The sequence below is a fragment of the Pteronotus mesoamericanus genome, unplaced genomic scaffold, assembly GCF_021234165.1.
Source record: "Pteronotus mesoamericanus isolate MK-2021 breed Mesoamerican mustached bat unplaced genomic scaffold, CSHL_Meso_final scaffold_167, whole genome shotgun sequence".
Taxonomy (NCBI): Eukaryota; Metazoa; Chordata; class Mammalia; order Chiroptera; family Mormoopidae; genus Pteronotus; species Pteronotus mesoamericanus.
In genome coordinates this window covers 413,052-440,874 of record NW_026555308.1, presented here as the reverse complement: position 1 = coordinate 440,874, position 27,823 = coordinate 413,052, and the positions used below count along the sequence as shown (strand labels likewise).

The 27,823-nt window shown below is 40.8% G+C and overlaps 1 protein-coding gene across 1 annotated transcript in view; it reads left to right on the top strand.

Annotated features, from left to right (window-relative positions):
- Window positions 1-26,498, top strand: part of LOC129083357 (mastin-like) — a 33,318-nt gene extending 6,820 nt beyond the window's left edge. The window contains exons 4-5 of the mRNA XM_054589184.1: window positions 26,051-26,208; window positions 26,328-26,498. Coding sequence (XP_054445159.1) covers window positions 26,051-26,208; window positions 26,328-26,498 — 329 coding nt within the window. The remainder of the gene's footprint in view (window positions 1-26,050; window positions 26,209-26,327) is intronic.
- Window positions 26,499-27,823: the final 1,325 nt, after the last annotated feature.

Genomic DNA, 27,823 nt, shown 5'->3' with positions numbered 1-27,823 from the left:
TAAGTAATCACCAGGGAAGGGGGGAAATGTACAGTGCATAAGCAGCATAAATAGTAGGTACGAAATAGTCATGGGAAGGTTAAGAATAGTATAGGAAATGGAAAAGCCAAAGAACTTATATGTACAACCCATGGACATGAACTAATGGGGGGGAGGATGCTGGAGGTGGGGTGGCGTAGGGTGGAGGGGAATAAAGGGGAGAAAACAATGGAGCAACTGTAATAGCATAATCAATAAAATATATATTAAATTTTTTTGAAAACCACAATCATAGTAGGGGACCTAAATACCCCATTGACAGCTATAGATAGAACATCCAAAAAGAAAACCAATAAAGAAATATCAGCCTTAAATGACATATTAGATCAAATGTCTAATCTGTCATTTGATCTGATGACCTATGACAGAACAAGCAACCTATGTTGCTGCTCTGTGGCTGTGTAGGGGAGGGCTCAGAGAGGGGACAATACCACTCCCTGGTCTCTGGAATTTTGTCTAGGAGGAAGCTGTCTCCTGGTACTTGCCCTGATGCCAGTCACTTCAATTTCTTCCTGTATGCCACTGGTGTCCTTCCAGCTGTTGCCCTGCTGCTGAAGCCCAGAGAGATTAAGTCTATGTAAATCCTAAACCCATTGCATGTCCTTTAAGAGGAGATTCTGACAATCCCACAGTTTCTTCTACTATATCAACCCCCACTGATTTTTACAGCCAGAAGCTATGGGGACTTATATTCCTGGCACTGGAACCCTGGGCTGGGTGGTCTGGTGTGGGGCTGGGATTCCTTGCTCTTGAGGTGTCCCTACCAATTTTAATCCACACTCATGTGTGTGAGACCACCTGCTCTGCACCTCTGCATCTCTCTGTGTCTTCACTTCTCCTACCCATCTGGATGAATGTGCATTATTTAATTCCTTGGTTTTCAAACTTCCATAAAGCTCAGTTTTCTGATGATTCTGGGTGATACTTGTTTTGTAGTCTATTTGTAACTTTTGCTGTGGTTTTACAAGGAGGCAAGCCATGTTTACCTATGCCTCCATCTTGACCTGAAGTGTTTCTATATATCTTTCGATCTTACCTTTTATTTCTTCTTGGACCCAGTCATTTTTAGTAGCATGTTGTTTAATATCCACATTTTTGTGGAGTTTTTGCTTCCTTTTTCCAGTTGATTTCTAATTTCAGAGCATTGTGGTTGGAGAATATGCTTGGTATGATTTTAATATTAAATTTGTGGAGGCCAGTTTTGTGTTCCAACATATGGTCTAACCTTGAGAATGTTCCATGTGCCCTAGAGATGAATGTATATTCTGGTGTTCTGGGGTGAGGCTCTGTAAATGTCAGTTATGTCCATTTGATCTAATATGTCATTTAAGGCTGATATTTCTTTATTGGTTTTCTTTTTGGGTGTTCTATCTATAGCTCTCAATGGGGTATTTAGGTCCCCTACTATGATTGTGGTTTTTAAAAAAAATTTAATATATATTTTATTGATTATGCTATTACAGTTGCTCCATTGTTTTCTCCCCTTTATTCCCCTCCACCCTACACCACCCCACCTCCAGCATCCTCCCTCCCATTAGTTCATGTCCATGGGTTGTACATATAAGTTCTTTGGCTTTTCCATTTCCTATACTATTCTTAACCTTCCCATGACTATTTCGTACCTACTATTTATGCTGCTTATGCACTGTACATTTCCCCCTTCCTCTGTATCCCCCTCCTCTCTTTTACTGTTCATAGTTTTTGATCTTCTTTTTCTTAGATAAGTCCCTTTAACATTTCATGTATTAATGTCTTGGTGATGATGAACTCCTTTACTTTACCTTGTCTGGGAAGCACTTTATTTGTCCTTCCATTCTAAATGATAGCTTTGCTGGACAGAGTAATCTTGCATGTAGGTCCTTGCCTTTCACAACTTTGAATACTTCTTTCTAGCCCCTTCTTTCCTGAAGGTTTCTTTTGAGAAATCAGCTGATAGTCTTATGGGAACTCCTTTGTAGGTAACTGTCTCCTTTCCTCTTGCTGCTTTTAAGATTTTCTCCTTATCTTTAATCTTGGGTAATGTAATTATGATGTGCCTTGGTGTGTGCTTGCTTGGGTCCAGCTTCTTTGGGACTCTCTGAACTTCCTGGATCCCCTGGAAGTCTATTTCCTCCACCAGGTTGGGGAGGTTCTCCTTCATTATTTTTTCAAAGAAGTTTTCAGTTTCTTGCTCTTCCTCTTTTCCATCTGGCATTCCTATGATTTGGATGTTGGATTGTTTAAAGTTGTCCCAGAGGTTCCCTAAACCTCTCCTAATTTTTTTGAATTCTTGTTTCTTCATTCTGTTCTGGTTGAATGTTTCTCTTTCTTCTGCTCCCAATCATTGATTTGAGTCCTGGTTTCCTTCTCTTTACTGTTGGTTCCCTGTATATTTTTCTTTATTTCACTTTGTAGCCTTTGCTTTTTCCTCCTTTTTGTGACCATACTCAACAAATTCAGTGAGCATCCAGATTACCAGTGTTTTGAACTGTGCATCTGATAGGTTGGCTGTCTCTTTCTTGCTTATTTCTATTTTTGGAGCTCTGATCTGTTATTTCATTTGGGCCATATTTCTTTGTCTTGGCTGGCCTTGGAAATCGTTGGAAGGGGTGGAGCCTTAGGTATTTGCCAGGGTGGGACAAGCCAGGTTGCTGAGTTGTGATGCTGTCTATGGAAGAGGGGTCTGAGGAGGAAAAATGCTGCTTGCTCAGCTCTCTGCTGGTGTTCAGTCACTTCCCCTGCTATTCACAAGCAAATTGGGCCCTTCTGTTGCTGATTCTTTGGTGGGTGGGTTTGTGTACATTCTAGGACCCTGTGGGTGTGTCCAGTAGACTTTCCTGTGAGGCTGGGAGTTTCTCCTGCTGCTGCAACCCCCGCAGGTTTTTACCTCCAGAGGTTTTGAGGCTTTCTTTTCTTGCACTGGAGCCCTGGATTGCATGGTCTGTCTCACTCCCCAGTTGTTACTCCGGTTTATCCGCACACAAATGTGGGACCACTCAATCTGTCAGCTGCAGCTTCTTCCACCTGGTCCTCCAGGTGCCAGCCAGGTGCCACGTGTATTCTCTACTCTGGCTGCTAGTTTCTGCCCCTCCTCCCAGTCTGGATAAATGTTTCTTCTTTAACTCCTTGGTTGTCGGGCTTCCATACAGTTCGATTTTCTGGGAGTTCTGGTTATTTTTTGTTTTTAAATTTGTTGTCATCCTTTTGGTTGTGTGAGGAGGCAAAGTGTATCTACCTATACCTCCATCTCCATCTTGATTGTGGCTTTTCTTTTTTTTTTGGTGCATTTTTTCCTGTAGTTCTGTTAGTAGTTGCTTTATATATTTCTTTGCTTCTTGATTGGGTGCATACATATTTAGGGGTGTATAGTTTCTTGTTGTAGTATCCCTTTATCATTATAAAATGTACCTTTTAAATTTTGAAATCTATTTTGTCACATATACATATGGCTACACCTGCTTTTCTATGGATGCCATTTATGTGGAGAATCATTTTCCACATTGAGTCTTTCTTTGCCTTGCAGCTTAAATGTGTCTCCTGAAGGCAGCATATAGTTGGGTCTTTTTTTTTTTTTGGATCCAGTCTGCTACTCTGTCTTTTTATTGGTGAATTCAGTTCATTTACATTTGGAGTAATTATAGAGGTATGCTGATTTCCTATAGCCATTTTATCTTTTGTTTTCTGATAGTTCTGTGTCTCCATTAATTATTTTCCTTTGTGTTTCTGTGTGTTCTTTTTGTTTGGTGGTATTCTATAATTTTTTCTTCTGTTTCCTTTTTTAAGGTTATGTGTCTTAGTTTTGTTTTGGGGTGTGTGTGTGTGTGTGTGTGTGTGTACCATTAAGTTTATGTAAAAGAAACTTTCATATAAATATATAATAGTTCCTTTTCTTCTAAATGCATCTAATCTCCACCCCCTTTGCAAATTCTGAACTTTACCTCCTCTATGTTTTTGTTGTCACAAATTATCCTGAAAATGTGAGTTCATTTCCAAATTGCAGTAGTTATTATCTTCATTCTTCTTTTAAATGTTATTACCTTCTTTAACCTCTATGGGATGTTGAAGTGTATAGTACCCTATTCTAAAAAAAAAAAAAAAGGGTTGTAATATCCTGCTTCTAACTGCCTGTTGGTGATCTTACTAGTAGTTTTGTGATCTTTTGTTCTTTGTTTCAGGTAGAACAACCCTCTTGAGTATTTCCTGCAATGGATGTCTTCTGGTGGTAAATTCTCTCAGCTTCTGTATGTCTGGGAAAGTCTTTAATTCTCCTTCATATATGAAGGATGACTTTTCTGTATTATTCTTGGCTGGTAATTTCTGTCTTTCAATTGTTTGGATATTTGATTCTGCTCTCACTTAGTTTGTAGGGTTTCTGCCAAGAAATCTAATGATAATCTAACGGACTTTTCTTTGTGGTACACTATCTTCTTTTTGCTGGCTGCATTGAGAATTCTTTCTTTGTCGTTAATTTTTGACAGTTTTAATACAATGTGCCTTGGAGAAGGCCTTTTTGTGTTGAGGTAATTAGGTATTCTGTTTGCTTTTTGGATTCAAGGATCTAGCTCTTTCTATAGGTTTGAAAAATCCTTGTTATCTATTTGTCTGAATAGGCTCTCTGTTCCCTTCTCCCCCTCTTCTTCTGGTATACCTGTTATTCTCATATTGCTTTTCCTGATGTAGTCCAATAGTTCTCGGTTTTTTTCTTTTTTATTGAATTTATTGGGGTGACATAGTTTAATAAAATTACATAGGTTTCAGATGTACAGTGTTGTAATACATCATCTGTATATTGTATTGTGTATTCACCACCCAAGTCAAATCTCTTTCCATCACCATTTATCCCTTTTAATATACTCTTGTACCTCTCCTCATCCTCCTTTTCCTTTGGTAATTACCATACTATTGTCTGTGTCTATGAGTTTTATTGTGTTTTGTTTTTTGTTTAATCCCTTCACCATTTTCATCCAGCTCCACAACCTCCCTCCTCTCTGATAGCTTTTAGTCTGCTTCCTATGTATGAGTCTGTTTCTGTTTTGTTTGTTAGTTTGTTTTGTTCATTAGATTCCACATAGGATTGAAATCAAATAGTGCTTGTCTTTCTCTAGCTGGCTTATTTCACTTAGCATAATGCTCTCCATTGTCTATCCATGGTGTCACAAAGGATAAGATTTCCTTCTTTTTTATGGATGGGTAATATCTCATTGTGTAAATGTATTACAGCTTTTTAAATCTACTCATCCATTAATGGACACCAGGGCTGCTTCTAAATATTAACTATTGTAAATAGTGCTGCAATGAATGTAGGGGTGCATATATTCTTTTGAATTAGTGTTTCAGGTTTATTTGGATATATTCCCAGAAGTGGAATCACTGGGTTATAAGGCAGTTCCATTTTTAATTTTTTGAGGTAACCCCAAATTGCTTTCCACAGTGGATGTGCTAATCTGCATTCTCAGCAACAGTGCACAAAGGTTCCCTTTTCTCCATGTCCTCTCCAACACTTGTTGTTAGTTGATTTATTGATAATAGGCATTCTGAGAGGTGTGAAGTGATATCTCATTGTAGTTTTAATTTGTACTTCTCTGATGATTAGTGACGTTGAACATCTTTGCATATGTTTATTGGCCATCTATATGTCCTCTTTGAAGAAGTGTCTATTTAGGTCTTTTGCTCATTTATTTAATTGGATTTTTTTGGTGTTGAATGATATAAATTCTTTATAAATTTTGGATATTAACCCCTTATCCGATGTATCATTGGTGGATATGTTTTCCCACTCAGTTGTCTGAGTGGGAAATTTTATTAATTTTGTTGATGGTTTCCTTTTCTGTGCAAAACTTTTTTAGTTTGATGTATCCTCTTTTCTTATTTTTCTTTTGTTTCCCTTGCCTGAGGTGATGCATCAGAAAAAAAAATATTGCTATGAGAAATGTCCAAGATCTCACTGCCTATGTTTCCTTCTAAGATTTTTATGGTTTTGAGTCTAACATTTAAGTCTTTAATCAATTTTGAGTTTATTCTTGTGAATAGGCGAGAAGGTTGCCTGTTTCATTTTTTGCACTAATGTGTTCAGTTTTGCCTCATTGTATGTTTTTGCCTCCTTTCTCTAATATTAATTGACTATAAAGGAAAGATTTTATTTCTGGGTTTCTCTATTCTGTTCCATTTATCTATATATCTGTTTTTATGCCAGTACCATGCTGTTTTGATTACTATGACCTTGTAGGATAGTAGGATATCAGGTAGTGTGATTCTTCCAACTTTGTTCTTCTTTCTCAAAATTGCTGTGGCTATTCAAAGCCTACTGTGGTTCCACATAAATGTTTGGAATATTTGTTCTATTTATGAAATATACTGTTGGCATCTTGATAGGAATTGTGTTAAATCTCTAGATTGCTTTGGGTGCTATGAACATTTTAATGATGTTAATTCTTCCTATCCATGAATACATATTTGTTTCCTCTTACTTGTATCTTCTTCAACTTCTTTTTCAGTGTCTTATAATTTTCTGAGTACAGGACTTTTAAATTCTTGGTTATATTTATTCCTAGGTATTTTATTTTTCTAAGCAATTGTGAATGGAATTATTTTTTAGTTTCCCTTTCTGATAGTTCACTATTGTTGCATTAAATGCAAGTGATTTCTGGATATTTATTTTGTATCCAGCTATTTTATGGAATTTACTTATCATTTCTAGTTGTTTTTTGGTGGGATCTTTAGAGCTCTCTACATACAATGTTATGTCATCTGCAAATAATGACAGTTTTACTTCTTCCTTTCCAATTTGGATGCCTTTTTTTTTTCTTCTTGTCTGATTGCTATGGCTAGAACTTTCAGTACTATGTTGAATAAGACTGGTGAGTGTGGACTTTCCTGTATCAGTTCTGATCTTAACAGAAACACTTGTAGTTTTTGTTCATTGAATATGATGTTGGTTGTAGGTTTGTTATATATGGCCTTTATTATGTTGAAGTATGTTTCCTCTATCCACACTTTACTGAGAGGTTTTTTTTTTGATCATAAAAGACTTTTTCTGCATCTATTGATATGACCATATGACTTTTATCCTTCATTTTGTTTATGTGGTCTATCACATTTATTGATTTGCTGATATTGTACCAACCTTGCAATCCCAGAATAAATCCCATTTGTGTATGATCTTTTTAATATATTGCTGGGTCTGATTTACTAATATTTTCTTCATGATTTTAGCATCTATATTTATCATGGATATTGGCTTATACTTTTCTTACTTTGTAGTGTTTTTATCTGGTTTTGGCATTAGGATAACACTGACCTCATAAAATGAACTTGTGAGTCTTTCCTCCTTTGAATTTTTGAAATAGTTTGAGGAAGATAGGTATTAGTTCTTTTTTAAATGTTTGGCAAAATTCACCCATTAAGCCATCCTTTTCAGGACTTTTGTTTGGTGGGAGTTTTCTGATTAATTCCTCAGTTTCACTGGTTGTAATCTCTCTATTCAGATTCTCTGATTCTTCTCTATTCAATTTTGGAAGATTGTATGTTTCTAGGAATTTATCCATTACTTCAAGATTGTCTATTTGTTATATTTCTTACAACCTTTTTTTCTTGTTTGGTGTCAGTTGTTACTTCTACTCTTTCATTTCTGATTGTATTTTTTTGAGTCTTCTCTCTTTTTTCTTGATGAGTCAAGTTAAAGGTTTGTTAATCTTGTTTATCTTTTCAGAGAACCAGCTCTTGGTTTCACTAATCTTTTGTATTTTTTAAAAGACTCTATTTTCATTTATTTCTGTCCTAATCTTTATTATTTCTTTTCTGCTTCTCATTTTGGGCTTCATTTGTTGCTTTTTTTTTTTCAAATTTATTTAAGTGTAAGTATTTACTTGGGTGTTTTCTTGTTTCTTGAGATAGGCCTGTAATACTATGAATTTCCTTCTTAGGATTGCTTTCACTGTGTTTCATAGATTTTGGGTTGTTATGTTTTCATTTTCATTTTTTCAAGATATCTTTTATTTTTTTCCTTGACCTCATTGTTAACTCATTCATTTTTCAGTAACATGCTATTTAGCCTCCATATCTTTGTGTGTTTTCAGTTTTTTTCTTGTGATTGATTTCTAGTTTCATACTATTATGGTCAGAGAAAAAGCTTGACATGATTTCAATCTTCTTAAATTTGTTGCAACTTGTTTTGTGTCCTAACATTGGTCTGTCCTAGAAAATGTCCATGCGCACTTTAAAAAAATGTATATTCTGCTGTTTTGGGGTGAAATGCTCTGAAGCTATTATTTAAATTCATCTGCTCTAGGACTTCCAGTCAAGATGGAGGTGTAGGTAGACACACTTTACCTCCTTGCTCAATCACAGAGAGAATTACAACTTTATCTCAAAACAAATAACAGGCTGAACTGTCAGAATATTGAGCTATATGGAAGTCTGACAATCAAGTATTTAAGGAAGCCACATTTATCCAGATTGGTAGGTGGGGCAGAGTTGTGGAGATGGGCAGAGAGGTGAGGAGGCGTGGTGTGGCATGGAGAGGTGGCAGCAGTGGTGGCAGCAGAATGGGTGGTCCCACACTAACTTTATTGTGTATGATGGATAAAATTTGGGAGGCATACCTTGGGAGTGAGTGACCCCAGCTGCAGGTTAGAATGTGTGGCCCAGGATTCCAGTGCCAGGAAGATAAATCCCCAAAACTTCTAGCTGTAAAAACTAGTAGGGGTTGGTGCAGCAGAAGAAACTGCCAAATTTTCAGGATAGTCTGTTTAAAGGGCCAGCATGGACTTAGAGCATATGCAAACCCACCCACTCTGGGATTCACCACAGGGCAACAGCTTGAAGGGTGCCAGTTGCATATGGGAAGTGGGTGAAGTGACTGGAAATAGGGCAAGTGCCAGGCAAACCTCCAGGAGCCAGAAAGCAGCATTGTCCCCTCTCTGAGTCCTTCCCCCACACAGAGCCACAAAGTGGTGAAGCATGTTGCTCCACCCTGGTGATTACCTAGGGCACTGCCTACCTAATACACAATCATAGGGAGGCTGCTGAATTGAGAACACAAAGAAATATGGCCCAAATGAAAGAACATGACAAAACCCCAGAAAAAGAACTAAACAAAATGGAGATAATCAACCTATCAGATGTGGAGTTCAAAACACAGGTGATCAGGATGCTCAAAGAACTCACTGAGTACAGCAAAAACATAAGAGAAGAAATGAAGGCTATACTAAGTGAAATAAATAAAAAGCTACAGGGAACCAAGAGTGGAGAAGATGAAGCCAAGAATCAAATCAACAACTCAGAACACAAGGAAGGAAAAAGCATTCAGTCAGAACAGCAGGAAGAAAAAGAACTCATAAAAATGGGGGAGAACCAAGATGGTGGAGGAATGAGTGGAAGTCACACTGACCTCCTCCCAGGACCAATCTGGAATTACACCTAAATTGTGGAGGAATCACCTGGAACAAACAACTGAACAATAGTGAGAGAGAAGCCTTATAACTTTGGACAGACAGAAGAATCAGCTTTAGCACAACCTAACAGGTAAGGAGTGTGGTAGAGACTTGAAAAGGTGGGCAGGGCGCCCACAGGTGGTAGCACCAGAAGGATATTGAAACGGCCAGTTGGATCCCCCTGAGAAGAGCGGGGTCTAAACCCTAAGTGGGGATTTCTAGCCTACAGCACCAGAGCCCGAAATGTACACAGATAACAACCAGCTGCGAAAAGCAGCAGGGTTGCTCTCCACCAGAGACAGGCAGATGTAAAGAGCCTTTTAAAGGGCCAACACATACATTTTTATTTGCAGCCACTTACCCTGGTCTCCAGCAAAGGCTGGGGCAGAGTGGGCTAGAGATGCCTGAGGAGAGACTGGGGAGGGAGGCTTTGGGGAGAGAACTGAGAGAGTGGCCAGTATGATTGCAATGCTGACACATCCCCCATACGGCAGCAGCCATGTTGCTCAGGCAGACCATTCCCCTGAGTGGCAACTGCAGGAGATGACACAATAGCCTCACCCCCTGGAGAGACTCGGCCCTGGCCCAGTAGTGCTAAAGCCTGACTGCTGAGTACTGAGTGGCAGCCACAGATGGTAGATCCCTAGCTAAAGGGAGTGCAGAGTAGTCTAGAGACAGTTAAGGATCCTTGAGACTGGAGATGGAGGCTTTGGGGAGAGAACAGAGAGAGTAGCTGGCAGGATCCTGGTGGTGACTCCTCCTCCATACAATGGCAGCCATCTGGCTCAGGCAGACCACTCCCCTGAGTGGCAGCAGTGTGAGAGGACCCAATAACCCTGCCCCCAGGAGGGATTCTTCCACGCCCTGTGGTGCCTAAAATGGCATGCTGAGTGTAGAATGACTAGATTAAGAACTGAAGGAGACAGCCACAGATAGTAGATTCCTGGAAGTCTCAAACAGACTGCCTAAGATCAGGGGTCAATATCTGACATCATCAGAGGCAGATCCAGGAAGAAAAAACAGTGGGCTCCTACCATAGAAGTTTATCCCTGACCACAAAGTCAGGAAATCAAGAGAGATCAATTTAAGAACCAGAGGCAAAAAAGAAGAGTCTCACAAATAATGGGAAGGCAAAGAAACATCCCCCAGTCAAAGGGAAAGGAGGAATCCCTAAAAAGAGAACTAAATGAAATAGAGGAAAGTAAACTTTCAGATATTGAGTTCAAAACAACAGTTCTAAGGAAGCTCAATGAGCTCAGTGAGCTCAGAGAGAACTACAAAAAACTACAGGGAAACTACAAGGAACTTACTGCAAACTATATCAGCGTGAAAAAGGACATAGAAACTATCAATAGGAGATGAGAGAAAATGACAAATACGATTTCTGAATTGAAGAACACAGTAGAAGGAATCAAAAGCAGACAAAATGAAGCAGAGGAATGACTCAGCGAGGTGGAGGACAAGGCAGAGAAAAGCTCCCAGAAAGAGCAAGAAAATGAAAAAAGACTCAAAAAGAAGGAAGAGGTGTTTAGAGAAATGCAGGACAACCTGAAACGTAATAATATTCTTATAATAGGGATACCAGAGAAGGAGAAGAAGAGGAAGAAGGTATAGAGGACCTGTTTGAAAAGGTCATGATGGAAAACTTCCCTAATTGGAGGAGAGAAAAAGTCACACAAGTCCAGGAAGCACAGAGGGTCCCATTCAAGAGGAACCCAGTGAGGCCCATTCCACCACACATCATCATTAAAATCACAAATATCAAAGACAAACAGAGAATCCTAAAGGCAGCAAGAGAGAAAGAGGTAGTAACATATAAGAGGGCCCCAATACGGCTAGCATCTGACTTCTCAACAGAAACACTGCAAGCCAGAAGGGAATGGCAAGAAATATTCCAAGTCATGAAAACCAAAGGCCTGCAACCAAGACTGCTCTACCCAGCAAGGCTCTCAATTAAAATGGAAGGCGAAATAAGGAGTTTCCCAGACAGAAGAAGGCTAAAAGAATACACATCCACCAAACCAGCATTGCAAAACATGCTAAAGGGACTGCTTTAAGAAAATGAAGAAAAAGTTTCTGTGAATACCCAGTTCCTTTCAGAGTTGCCAATACTTGATATTACCAATATTTTTAATACTTATTAATCTAATTGTGACAATGATGTTATTTTAATTGTTCCTTTACTATTTGTTGAAACTGTTGTAGTATATTTCTTGCCTATTTCTATTATTTTTTTAAGAAAAGCTTTAAATGACTTTTTGGTATTCTTTACCCATTTATTGATTAAGTGTTTGTAGAACTTTTTTCCCTAAAAAACCAAACAAACAAGAAACCTGTTAACCATGTTTTAGATATATTGGAAATACTTTTCTATTCTATTCCTTGTCCTTTAACTTTTTTTATTTGTATATTACTATATAGTCTTAAATGTTTAATATAGTCATCTTGTCAATATTTACTTTATAGCTTCTGGGGTTGAATATTTTACTTCAGGTCATGAAAAATATTAGTTCTATTTTCTTCTAAAACTCCTTAGATTCTACATATTGATTTTTAACTCACCTGAATATTTCTTATATGATGTGTGAAATAGAGCTCTATATTTGTTTTATATCAAGTAATAGTGGTCCATGCACCTTATTTGTTGAATAAGCCTATAGTCCCCATTGATTTGAAATATCAACTTAATCATACATATATTAACCAGACATATACGTTTGTCTCTAGAATATTCATTATATTTCATTGATCTACTTGATTATTTCTGTGCTGGTGTCATGTTAGTTTAATTGCTGAGACTTCATAATGGTTTTAATTTTTTAAAATATTTTATAATTACCTTTGACATTTAAAAAAATAAATAAAATGAATCTACATTTAAGAAAGAAAGAAAGAAAGAGAGAGAGATGGAACTCCGACCTTTTGTGACAACATGGATGGAAGTGGAGAATATTAAGCTAAGTGAAATAAGCCAGTTGATGAAAGACAAATACCACATGATCGCACCTATAAGTGGACTCTATTCAACAAAATAAACTAGTGAACAAAATAAACCACAGGCACGGAAAAATGGAGCAGACTGAAAGTTACCAGAGAGGATGGGGAAGAAGGACAATGGTGGAAAGAAGGAGAAGGGTCTAAATAAAGAAAGAATATATATGAATGACCCATGGACATGGACAACAGAGTGGGAATTGACTGTGGGAGAGGGGAGCAAAGGGGAAAAAATCGAGGCAACTGTAATAGAATAAACATGACATAAAAATTTTAAAAATTAAAAATAACAATAAATCTGTTACATTTAAGCATTAAAAAAATTCATAAAAAAGAGGGTAGGCTCTGGAACATCTTTAAACTTACCAGCATCCAAATCATACGGGTACCAGAAGGAGAAGAGGAAGAACAAGAAATTGAAAACTTACTTGAAAAAATAATGAGAGAAAACTCCCCTAATTTAGTGAAGGAAATAGACATACAAGTCCAGGAAGCACAGAGTCCCAAACAAGAGGGACCCAAAGAGGACCACAACAAGACACAACATAGTTAAAATGCCAAAGATTAAAGATAAAGAGAAAACCTTAAAAGCAGCAAGAGAAAAGCAGTTACCTACAAAGGAGTTCCCAGGAGACTATTAGTTGATTTCTTGAAAAAACTTTGTAGGCAAGAAAGGACTGGCAAGAAGTATTCAAAATGATGAAAAGCAAGGACCCACAGCCTAGATTACTCTATTCAGAAAAACTCTCATTTAGAATGGAAGGGCAGATAAAGTGCTTCCCACACAAGGTAAAGCTAAAGGAGTTCATCATCACCAAGCCATTATTGCATGAAATATTAAAGGGACTTATTTAAGAAAAAGAAGAAGATAAAAACTATGAACACTAAAAGGGCAACAAATTCACAACTATCAACAAATGAATCTAAAACTAAGCAAACAAGCAGCACAGGAATAGAATCATAGATATGGAGATCGTTTGGAGGGTTATCAGCTGGGAGAGGGAAGTGGGAGAATGGAGAAAAGGTGCAAGGATAAGAAGCATAATTGGTAGGTACAAAATAGACAGGGGGATATCAAGAATAACATTGGAAATGGAGCAGCCAAAGAACTTATATGCATGACCCATGGACATGAACTAAGCAGGAGGATTGCTGGAGGGAAGTGGTATACCGGGTGCAGTTAGTCAAAGGGGAAAAAATTGGGACAACTATAATAGCCTAATTAATAAAATATACTTAAAAATAAATAAATTCATCTGATTTAGTGTGAAATTTAAGGCCACCCTCCTTGATGATTTTCTCTCTGGGAGATTTATCCATTGATTCAGTGAAATGTTAAACTCCCTACTGTATTACTGTTAATCTCTCCCTTTATGTTCATCAAGATTTGCTTTACATATATAGGTTCTCCTATGTTGTGTGCCTAAATGTTTATAAAGGTTATAGCCTTTTGTTGGATTGCTCCCTTTATCGTTATGAGTGTTCTTTTTTTTCTTACTATAATATTTGTTTTAAAGTCTGTTTTGTCAGATATAGGGTATTGCTACCCTAGCAATTTTTCTCTTTCTACTTGCATGAAATACCTTTCTCCATCCATTTACTTTTAGTCTGTGTGTATCTTTTGTTCTGAGGTGGGCCTCTTGTAGACAGCATATACATGGGTCTTGTTTTCTTATCCATTCAGCTACCCTATGTCTTTTGATTGGAACATTTAAGCAATTTACATTTATTTAAAAAAATTAAAAATATGTTTATTGATTTTAGGGAGATAAGAAGGGAGAGAGAGAGAGAGAGGAAAAAAACCCCATCAATATGAGAGAGAAATATTAATTGGTTGCTTCCCATACATGCCCCACCTGGGGACTACCTTGCAACCTAGGTATGCGCCCTGGCTGGGAATTGAACATCCAACCTTTTGGTGTATGGGATGATGCTCCAAGCAGTTGATCTACACCAGCAAGAGTTTTAAAACATTTATTTAAAAAATATTTTTATTGATTTTAGAGGATGAGGAAGTGGGGGAGAGAGAGAGAGAGAAAGAGAGAGAAACATTGATGTGAGAGAGGAACATTGATTGGTTGTGTTCCAAATATGCTCCCACCAGCGATGAACCCATAACCTAGGTATGTGCTGTGACCAGGAGTCAAACCCTCAACCTTCTGGTATACAGCATGATGTTCCAATCAACTGAGCCACACAAGCAAGGACAAATCTTTTTCATTTAAAGTGATTATTGATAGGCATATATTTATTTCCATGTTATTCTTTAATTATGTTCCTCTGTTTTTCTTCTCCTTTTTCTCCCCCATCTCCTCCCTCACCTCCTCCTCCTCCTCCTTCCTGCTCCTCTTCTTCAAGCAAGCCCTTTAACATTTCTTGTAATGCTTGTTTGGGACACTACAAATAAAAATAACAAACTCCTTTAGTTATTTCTTGTCTGGGAAGCTCTCTATTTCTCTTTCAATTTTAAAGGAGAGCCTTTCTGGGTAAGGTACTCTTTGTAGGTCTTTGCTTTTCATCACTTTGAATATTTCATGCCAATTCCTTCTGGCCTGAAATGTTTCTGTTGAGAAATCAGCGGACAGTCTGATGGGAGCTCTCTTGTAGGTAACAAATTGTTTTTCTCTTGCAGCTTTTAAGATTCTCTCTTTGTCTTTAACCTTTCTCGTTTTAATCATAACGTGTCTTGGTGTGGGCCTCTTTGGGTTCATCTTGTTTGGGATGTTCTGAGCTTCCTGGACTTGTGTGTCTTTCCCTTCAGCAGGTTAGGGAAGTTTTTGGTCATTATTTTAAAAATAGATTCTTGATCCCTTCCTCTCCCTCTCTTACCCCTGTGATGAAGATGTTGTTACACTTCATGTTGTCACAAGTTCCTTAAACTATCTTCATTTTTTTAAAATTATTTTTTTCTGTTTTTTCTGTGATTGGGTGTTTTTTTCTACCTTGTCTTCCAACTTGCTGATTCAGTCCTTTGTTATATCCAACCTACTGTTTATTTCTTCCAGTGTTTTCTTCATTTCAGATATTGTATTCTTCATTTATGACTGGTTCTTTTTTATGATTTCTATATCTTTTTTCATGTTGTTGAGCATCCTTATAATCATTACTGTGAACTCTATATCTGATAAATTTCTTGTCTCCATTTCATTTAGCTCTTTTTTCTGGAGACTTTTCCTGTTATTTCATTTGGGCATGCTTCTTTGTCTTCCCATTTGTCTGTCTCTTTGTATTTGTTTCCATGTATTAGATATATCTGCTATGACTCCCAGTCTTTGTGGGTGGCCTTATGTAGTAGGTGTCTTACAGAGTACAATAGTGCAATCTCCTTGATCACCTGAGCTGTGTGCTCCAGGAATGTACCTTGTGTGTGTTATGTGGGCCCTCTTGTTGATATTGAGTCTTGATTGTTATTGGACCATTTGTGCCTGGGACAAAACCCAGGAATGTAGACCATGAGGCTCAACCTTGATCATGGTACAGATCTGCTGTGCAGGTGCTGACCGCACAAAGCAGAATTCACCTCAGCAGGGTTTGGTGCCTGCCAAAAATCTTCCTTTGGATATGCTGCTTAGGAAGCTTACTGGATCCTTCTCTGATGTTTCTGAAGGTGGCTACTGGCTGTGTTGGTCCTTGGTCTCTAGGGAGGGACTCTGTTTCAAACCAATGTCAGACACTGTCTGTGACTGGTCCTGGGTTACCTGTTTGGAACTACAAGTGATCCACAGTTTGTGGCTACTACTGCTGGGTCTGGGTTCACACAGGAGGGACCAAGCTATATACCAAAGCCAGCTTTTACCAGCACCAAGCCTGGAGCAGGTCAGCAAAAGTCCCAAAGCACCCCAAGATTCACCTCTGCCTGCCTCCACCAGCTGGCTGCCTGTTAGGGCCAGTCACTGAAAGAGCCTCTGGTAGTACTCAAATTGTGTGATGTAGGTTTACAGTGAGTCACTAGGTAGAAGTGAGTGGTTGCCCGGTAAAGGGGAGGCGCTGGTCAGACTTTGGGAAAGGTGGGGGTGTGGTCCTCACTCCGGAGTCACACTACTCAGTCTGTCCCAGGTTTTGCCTCAACCTCAGCAAGACAGAGCCAGTAAGAGTTGGGTAGCTGGGGCCTCCAGAGCCCTGAGAGTGGGTCTGCTGGAAGCCTGGAGGGTGGTCCTAGCAGATCTCTCATGAGGGTAGATGCCCTTCAGGTTCACAGGAAAGAGAGGGAATGGACCCTGCCCTAGAGCCACTCAACTCAGTCACTGACACCCCCTGCTCAGACCTTTACACCCTGGCCAGGCAGCTGACCCCTCAGCCGGGTGTAAGCTCCACAGGGTAGGGTGTAAGGGAGTCCAGAGAGTGGGGCTGTTGCTTTCTCTGAGGCTGATACCACGCAAAGGAGAGTGCTCCACCCAAGAGAGATGGCATCTGCAATACAGAGGAATGACTCAGCACAGGAATCCCAGCGGTTGCCCCTTCAGCTTTCCCCTCAGGACCACAAACCCTGGTCTTTCCTCATGCATCTTTAGTCTGCCTCTCCTTCCCTCCACTCGCACTCTGGGTGAGGGGCTGAAATTAGGAGTGTTGGCCCTTTAAGAGGGCGCCTATATCTCACCTCTCTCCCTGATGGACAGAAGCCCTGCTGCTTCTCAGAGTCAGGTGTTATGTGGGTGCCACTTTCCTGCTCTCCTGCTCTAGGCTGGGGAGCCTGCCTTGGCGTTTAGGCTCCACCTTCTCAAAAGAAACCTCTCAGCTGCCTTCCATGGGAGTGGGGCTAGCCCTTCTCACACCTCTGCTCTTTCTACCAGTCTCTTCAGCTAGTCTTCAGTTGATTATTCAGATGACTTCCTGTAATTTAGTTGTAATTCCAGTTTGGTCCTGTGGGGTGGTGAGTGGGTAGCTTCCACCTACTCTGCTACCATCTGAGGTTTTCTTCAAATTTTGCGTTTTCTTTTTTTTCTCTCAAGTTTCTTTCTCTTCCCTCTGCATTGCTTCTAGATTTCTATTTTTGATATCACTAATTCCCCCCCCCATCTGATCAGCTCTATATTCTGAGCTCTCCAGTTCATTCTTCATTTCTTTATTGAGTTCTTCATTTCTTTATTGAGTTCTTCATCTCAAGAATTCCTATTTGCTTCTTTCTTAATGTTTCAGTTTCTTCAGTAACATACTCATTTTGTTCATTAATTTTATTTCTGAGTTGATTAAACTGCCTACCTCTGTTTTCTTGTTACTTGAGGTTTTTTTCAGTACTGCAATCTTGAATTTTTTAAATCATATATTTCCATGTCTAAGTTTATTTTCTGGAAAATTTTCATTCTCTTTCTGAGTTGCCTTGATACCTTGGTTGTTCAAGGTATTTGATGGATTCTTTTTCTGTCGAGGGATCTATGTGTGAGTGACACATCTATATTAGATTGATAAGAAGAAGACTTTATTGTTTTCTAGTAGGTGGCACGCAAGATTTTTAGTTCTCTTGCATTGCTCTGACTTTTCAGATCTCTGCAGGGAGGTGGAAAATGCCCTGTGTTCCCTCTGAGGGTGGGCATCTCCTCTGTGTTCAGGTCACCTTGGTCCCTCGGGACCAACCTTGTGGGGGAATGTGGTGGGTGACGAGGTCCCACATACATGAAGTCCTGGTGCTGCTCCACGCAGCCCTATGCTGCTGGCAGTGCAGCTGCAACAGGCGGAGGGTGGTGAGGTGGGGATGCTGGCTGCTGCTTTCGTTGCTTTTCTCTTCCATTAATGGTGACTGGCAGATTTCAGTGACTTCCCTTCTGCATCTCCACCAAACCCTGGGATTAGTTGCAGAGTGCGCCTGTCACTCAGGCGGAAAAAAATGTTTCTGTAGTATCAGTTTTAGGTTTGCAGATAATGTGCTCTGCAACCTGACACTGCTACAGCTTCTTCTGGAGCCTGCTGTTAGGCCTGGGAGAATGAAGAAAGGTGAGCCCCGTGGGGAATGAGGGGAGGCAGACAGGCTCCAGGGCTTTGTTTCTCTGTCTGGAATGCCGATTGCCAGACAGCCATGGCCGCAACTCTACAATTCATCCCTGCCCAGGTCACTGCGTTCAGCCACACTGCATTCTGACCACTCCTGCAGGAACGCTCACTGTATCTCTCTGCTCCTCCTGGCTGAAGGGAGTGCCAGTGACAACCTGATTTCGCCCCTCTCTGGGCTGAGACCTACAGTGAGCTTGGGCCGTGTGTCCCTGGCATCGTCTCAGCTCTTCCCCCTTCCCACCTCTCTGGTTTGCTCCCACTTGCCCACATTCAGATCCAATGTGCAGATCTCTCAGACATGTTTGTGCATTGATCAGGGATGGTGTATTTTGTTGAATTATAGCTATTCAAATTGTTGAAACTTCAAAGGGACAGACCAAGGGGACTTCTCACGCCACGATCGCTCTGACGTCACCCTGTATGTCCTCTTTGGAGAAGGGTCTATTAAGGTCATCTGCTCACTTTTTAACTGGATTGTTTTCTTTGGTGTTGAATTATATGAGTTCTTTATAAATTTTGTATATTAACCCCTTACTGGATGTATCATTGGCAAATATCTTCTTCCATTCAATGGATTGTCTTCTCGTTTTGGTATGGTTTCCTTTGCTGTGCAAAAACTTTTTAGTTTGATGTAGTCCAATTTATTTATTTTTCTTTTGTTTTCCTTGCCCTAGGAGATATGTCAGAAGAAACACTGCTAAGAGAAATGTCAGAAATTTTACCACCTATGTTTTGTTCTAGGAGTTTTATGGTTTCAAGTCTTACATTTAAGTCTTTAATCCAACTGAGTTTATTCTTGTATATGGTGTAAGAGGGTAGTCTACCTTTATATTTTGCATGTAACTGTCCATTTTTCCCAAAACCATTTATTGAATAGACTATGTTTACCCCATTGTATGTTCTTGTCTTCTTTGTCATCTATTAATTGAGCATGTAGGTGTGGATTTATTTCTGGGCTCTCTATTCTGGTCCATTGATCTATGTGTCTGTTTTTATGCTAGTACCATGGTGCTTTGATTACTATAGGCTTGTAGTATAGTTTGATATCAGCCAGTGTGATACCTCCATAATTGTTCTTTTCTCTCAAGTTTGCTGTGGTTATTCGAAGTTGTTAGTGGTTCCACATAAAGTTTTGTAATATTTGTTCTAGTTCATGAAATATGCCATTGGTGTCTCGATAGGAATTGCATTGAATCTATAAATTGCTTTGGGTACTATAGGCATTTTAATGATGTTAATTCTTTCTATCCTTGAGTATGGTATATTTCCTTTTACATGTATTTTCTTCACCTTCTTTCTTCTTGGTATAAAAATGCATTCCTGGTATAAAAATGCAACTGATTTCTGAATATTTATTTTGTATTTTGCTATTTTACTAAACTTATTTATCATTTCTAGTTTTTTTTTTGGTGGAATCTTTAGAGTTTTCTATATACGATATCAGGTCATCTGCAAATATGACAGTTTCACTTCTTCTTTTCCAATTTGGATGCTTTTTATTTCTTCTTGCTGATTGTTGTGGCTAGAACTTCCTGTACTATGTTGGATAAGATTAGTGAAAGGTACATCCCTATCTTGGTCCCGATCTTAAGGAGAACACTTGTAGTTTTTGCCCGTTGAATATGATGTCGGTTGTGGGTTTGTCATATATGGCCTTTATTATGTTGAGGTATGTTGCCTCTATTCCCATTTTTCTAACTGGGTACTGGATTTTGTCAAATGCTTTTTCTGCATCTATTGACGTGATCATATAATTTTTATCTTTATTTTAGACAAAATAAACATGTGGTATATCATATTAATTGATTTGAGGATATTATACCATCCTGGCATCCCAGGAATAAATCCCACTTGGTTATGGTGTATGATCTTTTAAGTGTATTGCTGAATTTGGTTTGGTAATATTTGTTGAGGATTTTAGCATATATGTTCATCAGGGATATTGGCTTATAATTTTCTTTCTTTGTAGTGTCCTTATATAGTTTTGGAATCAGAATCATACTGACCTCATAAAATGAGCTTGGTAATCTTCCCTCCCTTGAATTTTTTGGATTAATTTGAGGATAAATTTAGTTCTTCTTTGACTGTTGGGTAAAATTCACCCGTGAAGCCAGTCATCTGATCTAGGACTTTTGTTGGGAGTTTTTGGATTACTGCTTTGATTTTGTTGGTTGTAATCAGCCTGTTGAGATTTTCTGCTTCTTCTTGACTGAGTCTTGGAAGATTGATTGTTTCTAGGGATTTCTCATTTCTTCCATATTGTCCAATTTGTTAGCATATAGTTGTTTATAATATTTGCTTATATCCTTTGTATTTCTGTGCTCTCAGTTGTTACCTCTCCTCTATCATTTCTGATTTTATTTATTTGGGCACTTTCTCTCTCTCCCTCTCATGATTCTGGTTAAAGGTTTATCAACCTTGTTTATCTTTTCAAAGAAACAACTCTTGGTTTTATTGCTCTTTTGAAAGTTTTTATTTATTTATTAATTTAGAGGGGAAAGGAGGGAGAAAGAGGGAGAGACACTGATTGGTTGCCTCTCACATGCACCCCAACTGGGAACCAGCCTACAACCTAGCCATGTGCCCTGGCTGGGAATTGAACCAGTGACCTTTTGCTTTGCAGGAAGATGCCCAACCAACTGAGCCACACCAGTCAAAGCGATTTTATTGATCTTTTGTAACTTTTAAAAGAATCTATTTTGCTTATCTCTACTCTGATCTTTATTATTTCCTTTCTTCTACTCCCTTTGGGCTTTGTTTGTTATTTATCTTTAGTTTCTTTGTTTAGTTTGTTTATTTGAGGTTTTTCTTGTTTCTTGAGGTAAGTTATGAATTTCCCTCTTAGGACTGCTTTTGCTCTGTTCCATAGATTTTGAGTTGTTGTGTTTTCGTTTTCATTTGTTTCAAGTTATCTTTTGATTTTTTTCCCTTGATCTTGTTAATCCACTCATTGTTTATTAACAAGTTATTTAGCCTCCATGTTTTTGTGCATTTTTCAGTTTTTTTCTTCTGATTAATTTCTAGTTTCATGATATTATGGTCAGAGAAGATGCTTGATATTATATCAATCTTCTCATATTTGTTGAGATTTGTTTTGTGGCCTAACATGTTTGTCCTAGAAAATGTCTCATGTGCATTTGAAAGCAATGTATATTCTGCTGCTTTTGGGTGACATGCTCTGAAAATATCAAAACTATCTTGTGTAGTGTTTCATTTAAGGATTCTGTTGTTGATTTATGTCTGAAAAATCTCCATTAATGTAAATGGGGTGTTGAAGTCCCCCACTATGAGTGTATTGCTGTTGCTCTCTCCCTTTATGTCCATCATTATTTGCCTTATATATTTAGATGCTCCAATGTTGGGTGCCTAAATGTTTATAAGGGTTATATCCTTTTGTTGGATTGGTGCTTTTATAATTATGTGATGTCTTTCTTTATGTCTTTATTTCAAAATCTGTTTTGTCTGATATAAACATTGACACCTCAGCTTTTTGGGGGGAAAGGGGGAGTTTCGATTTGCATGCAGTATCTTTCTCTGTTTTTACTGTCAGTCTCTGTGTTTCTTCAGATCCGAAATGGGTCTCTTGCAAACAGCATCAATATGGGTCTTGTTTTCTTTTCCTTTCAACTGCCCTGTACTTTTTTATTGGAGGTTTTAATATAGTCACATTTAAAATTATTAATGGTACATATTTATTGCCTTTTTATTAAACATTTTTCCTTTTTTTCCTTAAAGAAGTCCCTTTAACATTTTTTGTAATACTGATGTGTTGGTGATGAACTCCTTTAACTTTTTCTTTCCTGGGAAACTTTTTATTTCTCCAATTTTAAATGACAGCCTTGCTGGGTAGAGTAGGCTTGGTTGTAGGCTCTTGATTTTCATCACTTTGAATATTTCATGCCAATCTCTTCTCACTGAAATGTTTCTGCTGAGAAATCAGTTTTATCAGAGCTCCCTTGTAAGTAACTGTCTTTCTCTTACAGCTTTTAAGATTCTCTCTTTGTCTTTAACATTTGTCACTTTAATTATGATGTGTCGTGTTGTGGGCCTCTTTGGGTTCATTTTGTTTGGGACTCTGTGCTTCCTGAACTTGTGTATCTTTTTACTTCACCAGGTTATGGAAATTATTGGCCATTATTTCTTCAAATAGATTATTGACCCCTTGCTTTCTCTCTTTTCCTTCTGGTACTGCTATGATGAAGATAGTATTATACTTGATATCATTCCAGAAGTCCCTTAACTATCCTAATTTTTAAAATTAATTTTGTCTCTTTACTGCTCTGATTAGGTGTTTTCTGCTCCCTTGTCTTCCATATTGTTGATTCTGTTATGTGCTTCATCTAATCTACTGTTGATTCCTTCTAGTGTATTCATTTCAAGTATTATATTTTCATTTTTTAAATTTTTTTGTGGGTTCTATGCCTTTTCTCATGCTTATTATCTGTTTGTTAAAGTTCTCACTGAGTTCATCTGCTCTTCCCCTAAGTTCCCTGAGCATCCTTATAACCATTGTTTTGAACTCTGTATCTGGTAGATTCTTTGCCTCTATCATTTAGTTCTTCTTCCGGGGATTTCTCCTGTTCTTTCATTTGTGACATGTTTCTTTGTCTCTTCATTTTGGCTGCCTCTCTCTATTTGTTTCTTTGAGTCAGGTAGATCTTCTATGTCTCCCAGTCTTTCTACGGTGGCTTTATTTAGTACATGTCCTGTGGGGATCAGAGCTGCAGTCTCCCTGATCCCCTAATCTAGGTGCTCCAGGAATGTCCCTTATGTGAGCACTGCTGCTGTAGTTGAGTCTTGATTGTTGTTGGCCTGTCTGTAGGTTGGGTTGGGCCTCAGGCTGGCTGACTGTGAGGACTGACCCCAACCACAGTATATGAGTGGTGGTGCATAGGCTGACCCCACAAAACAGAATTTGCTGCAGCAGGGTCTGGTGCCCGATGAGATCTCCCTTCGGATGTGCTGCTTGTGGTGCTAATCAGGTTGTACTCTGATGTGGTCTGTAGCCAGTTACTGGTTGTGTTTGTTCTGGGACCTCTAGGGAGGGACTCAAGTGCACGTGAACGTCAGACACTGCCTGTGACCATCCCTGGGCTACTGGTTAGATGCTACAAAGAGATCCACAGTAGGTGGCTTCCTCTGCTGGGCCTGGGTACACGTGGGAGGGGTCAAGCTACATACCAAGGCTGGTTTCCACGAGTACTGAGCCTGGGTCAGGACACAGTAGGTCCAAGGCCCCCCCAAATCTGCCTCTACCTGCCAGCTGCCTTTTATGCTTAGCCTCTGAAAGAGCCTCTGGCAGTATGTGAGTTGCATGAGGTAGTTTCTCAGTGAGTCACCAGGGAGGGTTGAGTGGTATTCACCAGGTTGGTACAGATTCAAACTTAGCACCAGTGCTGGATCTGACGCCACTCAGTGAAATTCTCAGGGTACACCAAGGCCAGCCCCTCTCGCCTGGGACCTGTGAAATTCTGCAGTGGCATAGGGCCTCAAGGGGTCATCAGGGTGAGACCAGTAGAATTCATCAGCCTAAAACAGATTAAAATTTGGCTGTGTGGAAGGAGGGTTCTACGCAGGAACAATGGTGCTGGTTGAAGCGCACGGGGAAAAATGGCCCTCACCCAAAAGCCTCACAACTGTCTTTCCCTGAGTGTCTCCAACACCCCTGGAGTCTGCTCAGACTTCCTTGAGAGCCTTCCAGGAAAGACTGTAGTGGGCCCAGGCTGCTTGCAGCCAGCACAGTCCTTGCAGGGCACGAGCTTGGCAGGGCGAGACCACAGGGAGTTGAGAGTGTGGGGCTAGTACATCTCCCCAGGCTGATGCCACGGGGGCAGTGCTAGTTGAGCCCTCGGGGTGGACAAACAGCCCTTGACTTAAAGCCATTCCACTCAGCCTCTCCCTGTGCATCTCTGACAGACCTTGAGTCTGCCCTGACCTCCTCGAGAGCCTTCCAAGAAAGACTTCAGTGGGACCAGGATGGCTGCAGCTTGCTGAATCCTCTGCAGGATGTGAACTTGGCAGGGCAGGGCCACCAGCAGTTGGGAGAGTGGGAGGGGTGCATTCCCCAAGGCTGACGCTTTATGGAAGGGAGTGCTCAAACCGGGAAAGATGGCGTCTGTGGGCGGTGTGGGATAGGGACTCCGCGCAAGGATAATAGAGGCTGTCCCTTCAGCCCTCTCCTCTAAGCCACACAACCCACTATCTCCCTATGTGACTCCAGTCCCCTTTGAGTGGCTGTTCTGTTGGAGCCCGGGGTGAGCATCTGTGAATGTGATTTTGTGCACAGGCCCTTTTAAGAAGGCTTCTGGGTTTCTAGCAGTCTCCCATCTCACCTTGGCAGGTGAAATCTGCACTGATTTCCACAAGCAGATGTTATGTGAGTTCCTCTTCCAGGCACTGGTGCCCTGGGCTGGGGAGCTCAGCATGGGGTGGAGATCCCTTGCTTTTCAGTGGTGACTTTTGCAGCTGAGATAGCCCTCCAAAATCTCAACTGCCCCACATGGGGGCAGAGCCAGCCCTTTTTGTGTCTCTGCCCTTCCTACTAGTCTCTGTGTGGCTTCTTCTCTATGTCATTTTAAGACTTCTGTTCAGCTAGTCTTCAGTTGGTTATTCAGGTTGATTGTTCTACGATTTAGTTGTAATTCTGATTTGGTCCTAGGAGGAGGTGAGTGTAACTTTCTCCCACTCTGCTCCTATCTTGGATCCCTGTTTTCAGTTCTTTGGGATATATATGCGGGTGTCCAACCAGTGGCCCATGGGCCGCATGCGTCCCAGGATGGCTATGACTGTGGTCCAACACAAAATCATACATTTGCTTAAAACATTATGAGATTTTTTGTGTCTGTGTGATTGTGTCACAATGTATTTAATGCATGGCCCAAGACAACTCTTCTTCCAGTGTGGTCCAGAGATACCAAAAGCTTGGACACCTCTGGTAGGAGTAGAATTTCTGGGTCATATGCTAATTTCACACTTGAATTTTAGAGATGGGAATTCCCTGTTGAGCCTGAAAGTGCGCAGGGCTGGGGTTTCACGGTCAGATTCATTGACACTGGGGATGCAGGTGTTTATTCTCTGCCAGGATGACAGGCCCTCCCATGACTCTCACAGGGTCCTCCCCTTGCCAAGGTGGGGGTGTTTGGACCTTGATTGTCCTGAAGATGAATAAATCTGGGAGCGAGAGGCTGGGGCCTGCCTTGGTCTCACAGTGCGCAGTTCCCTAAAACAGAATGAAAACCGGAAGTCATCAGCTCAGAAGTGTTTCCTTGCCGTTGTAATGCATTTCTTTGGGATGAGCCTTTGAGCTATTCCTTTCCAAGGGAAAAAAATCCTGGATAAGTCTCTCTCCTTGGAGCCTGTCCTGAGGCAAGTGGAGACCAGTCTTTGGCTGATGGAGTCCTGCATCCTAGAACTGAATGGGTGTAGTGGATGCAGGGAAACTGAGTTCCAAGGTCAGGTGTAGCTGCTTCTAGACCCAAGGGTCAGGGCCCACAGAGGGCTCCCCATGCCTCCAGCAGATAGGTAGGGGTGGCCCAGAAGGAGTAGGAGGGGTACCTGTGTTGCTGGGAAAAAGCAGGAGCCTGCACCAGCAGCCTTGGTTCTCAGTCAGCCCCTCCCCACAGCACCGCTGCCCCCACCCTCCCAGCTGCAGGAGGTGGCAGTCCCCATTGTGGGGAGTGAGGTCTGTGACCAGCGCTACCAGAACTCTTCAAACAACATTGGCCAGATCATCAAGGATGACATGATGTGTGCTGGGAGTGAGGGCCAGGACTCCTGCCAGGTGAGACCACTGGCTGCCTCCATCCCCTGTCCTCTGTCCCCTCCTAGTCTGTGCAGTCAGGAATCAGAAGCTCCATTGCACATATGGAGGTGTTGGCTGAGTCCTGACTCTTCCCACAGGGTTTCTCTGGGGGCCCCCTGGTGTGCAGCTGGAAGTGCATGTGGATCCAGGTAGGGATTGTGAGCTGGGGAGATGTCTGTGGTCATCGCAACTTCCCTGGAGTGTACGTCCGAGTGATGAGCTACATTTCCTGGATCCGGCAATATGTCCCTTTGTTCCCTGGACCTTAGATGAGGTGAGGGGATTCCCTTGCTTCTTTCCCAATTCCAGCCTCATCCTCCCAAACCTCCTCACCCTTCACCCCCCCGTCACAGAGCTGAGCACCTCCTGCCCCCTCCTAGTCTCCCAGTTTCCCTGACTTTAGGGTGGCAGATACAGGAAGGTGCTCTGAAGGCTGGTGTCCCTCACAGTGGGTTGGGCCAGGGGTTAGGGGCCTGGACCCATAACCTCCTGCTCACCTTCTCTTTCTCATTAAATTTGGAAAAGGCAGCTCCAAACGGTAGCTTGGGATGGTGGCATGGACTCATTATGGCATTGACTGAGGGAGCAGGGGGTCCTCCCTGAGAGGTCCCTGGGCCCCACGTCTCCATGGTTGGGCTTGGGAAGGTTTTCCGGGGTACTGTTCCATGTGTTGGCATTTCTGGAAGCACAGGTGGGTTATCCTTGCCCCAGTGTCCCTCCCTCCCTCCTTCCTCTTTTGTCTTCCTTTTCCTTTCTTCCTCCTCTTCCTCCTTCCTCCTTTTTCCTCCCTCCTCCTTTCTATTTTCCCTCCCTGCTCTTCTATATTCTTCTCTTTCTCTCATTTTCTTCCTGTATCATCCCTCCTTCCCTTCCTTAGTTATATTTGATCAAAGGTGCCCAGCGTGGGCAAGGTCTTGGGAGTAAGGCGTTCACTGAGTTGGTTCCTGGGCTTCTAAAATCCACAGGGAGGCGAGGACAGACAAAAGCACGGCCGTGAGTGTGGGACATGGTATGGAGGTGAGTAATGGAGACAAAGCTGGAGTGACACAGGACATGGACCTGTTGGGGAGGGTTTGACTGGGCTGAGCTGCCAGGCTGGCTCCTGAAGCATGAGCAGGATGGGATCGGGGGAAGGGGCTCTAGGCCGAGGAACAGAGGGGGCGGTGACAGAGGCGTGAGCTCGGAATGGGGTTGAGGGGGTGAGAGCCATGCTTAGAGTGTACTTGAATGTCAGCCTGTTCAGTTTTCCACATCAGCATGTCAGAAACAGAGGAAGCTTTAAAAAAAACCCATAAAATATGAAAGAACATTTAAGATTCTAGGTAGATGGTTTAAAAGCCTTCAACTTCAGAGGCTTATTAGAGATTCAGAACCCTTTATAAGAAACTCAAAAAACTGTCTGGAAAAACTAAAAACCAGTGTTTGTACAAAAATATCCAAGAATTTTATAGAACCAAAGAAAAATGGGAATCCTCAGTGGGAAGTACCCTGTGAATATTCAGCAGATTAAATATAAATGAATCCTGCCCTAAACCCATTTTAGTAAAACTGCAAAATGTAAACATTAAGAGCCAGCAGGAGCAAGTGATCGTTT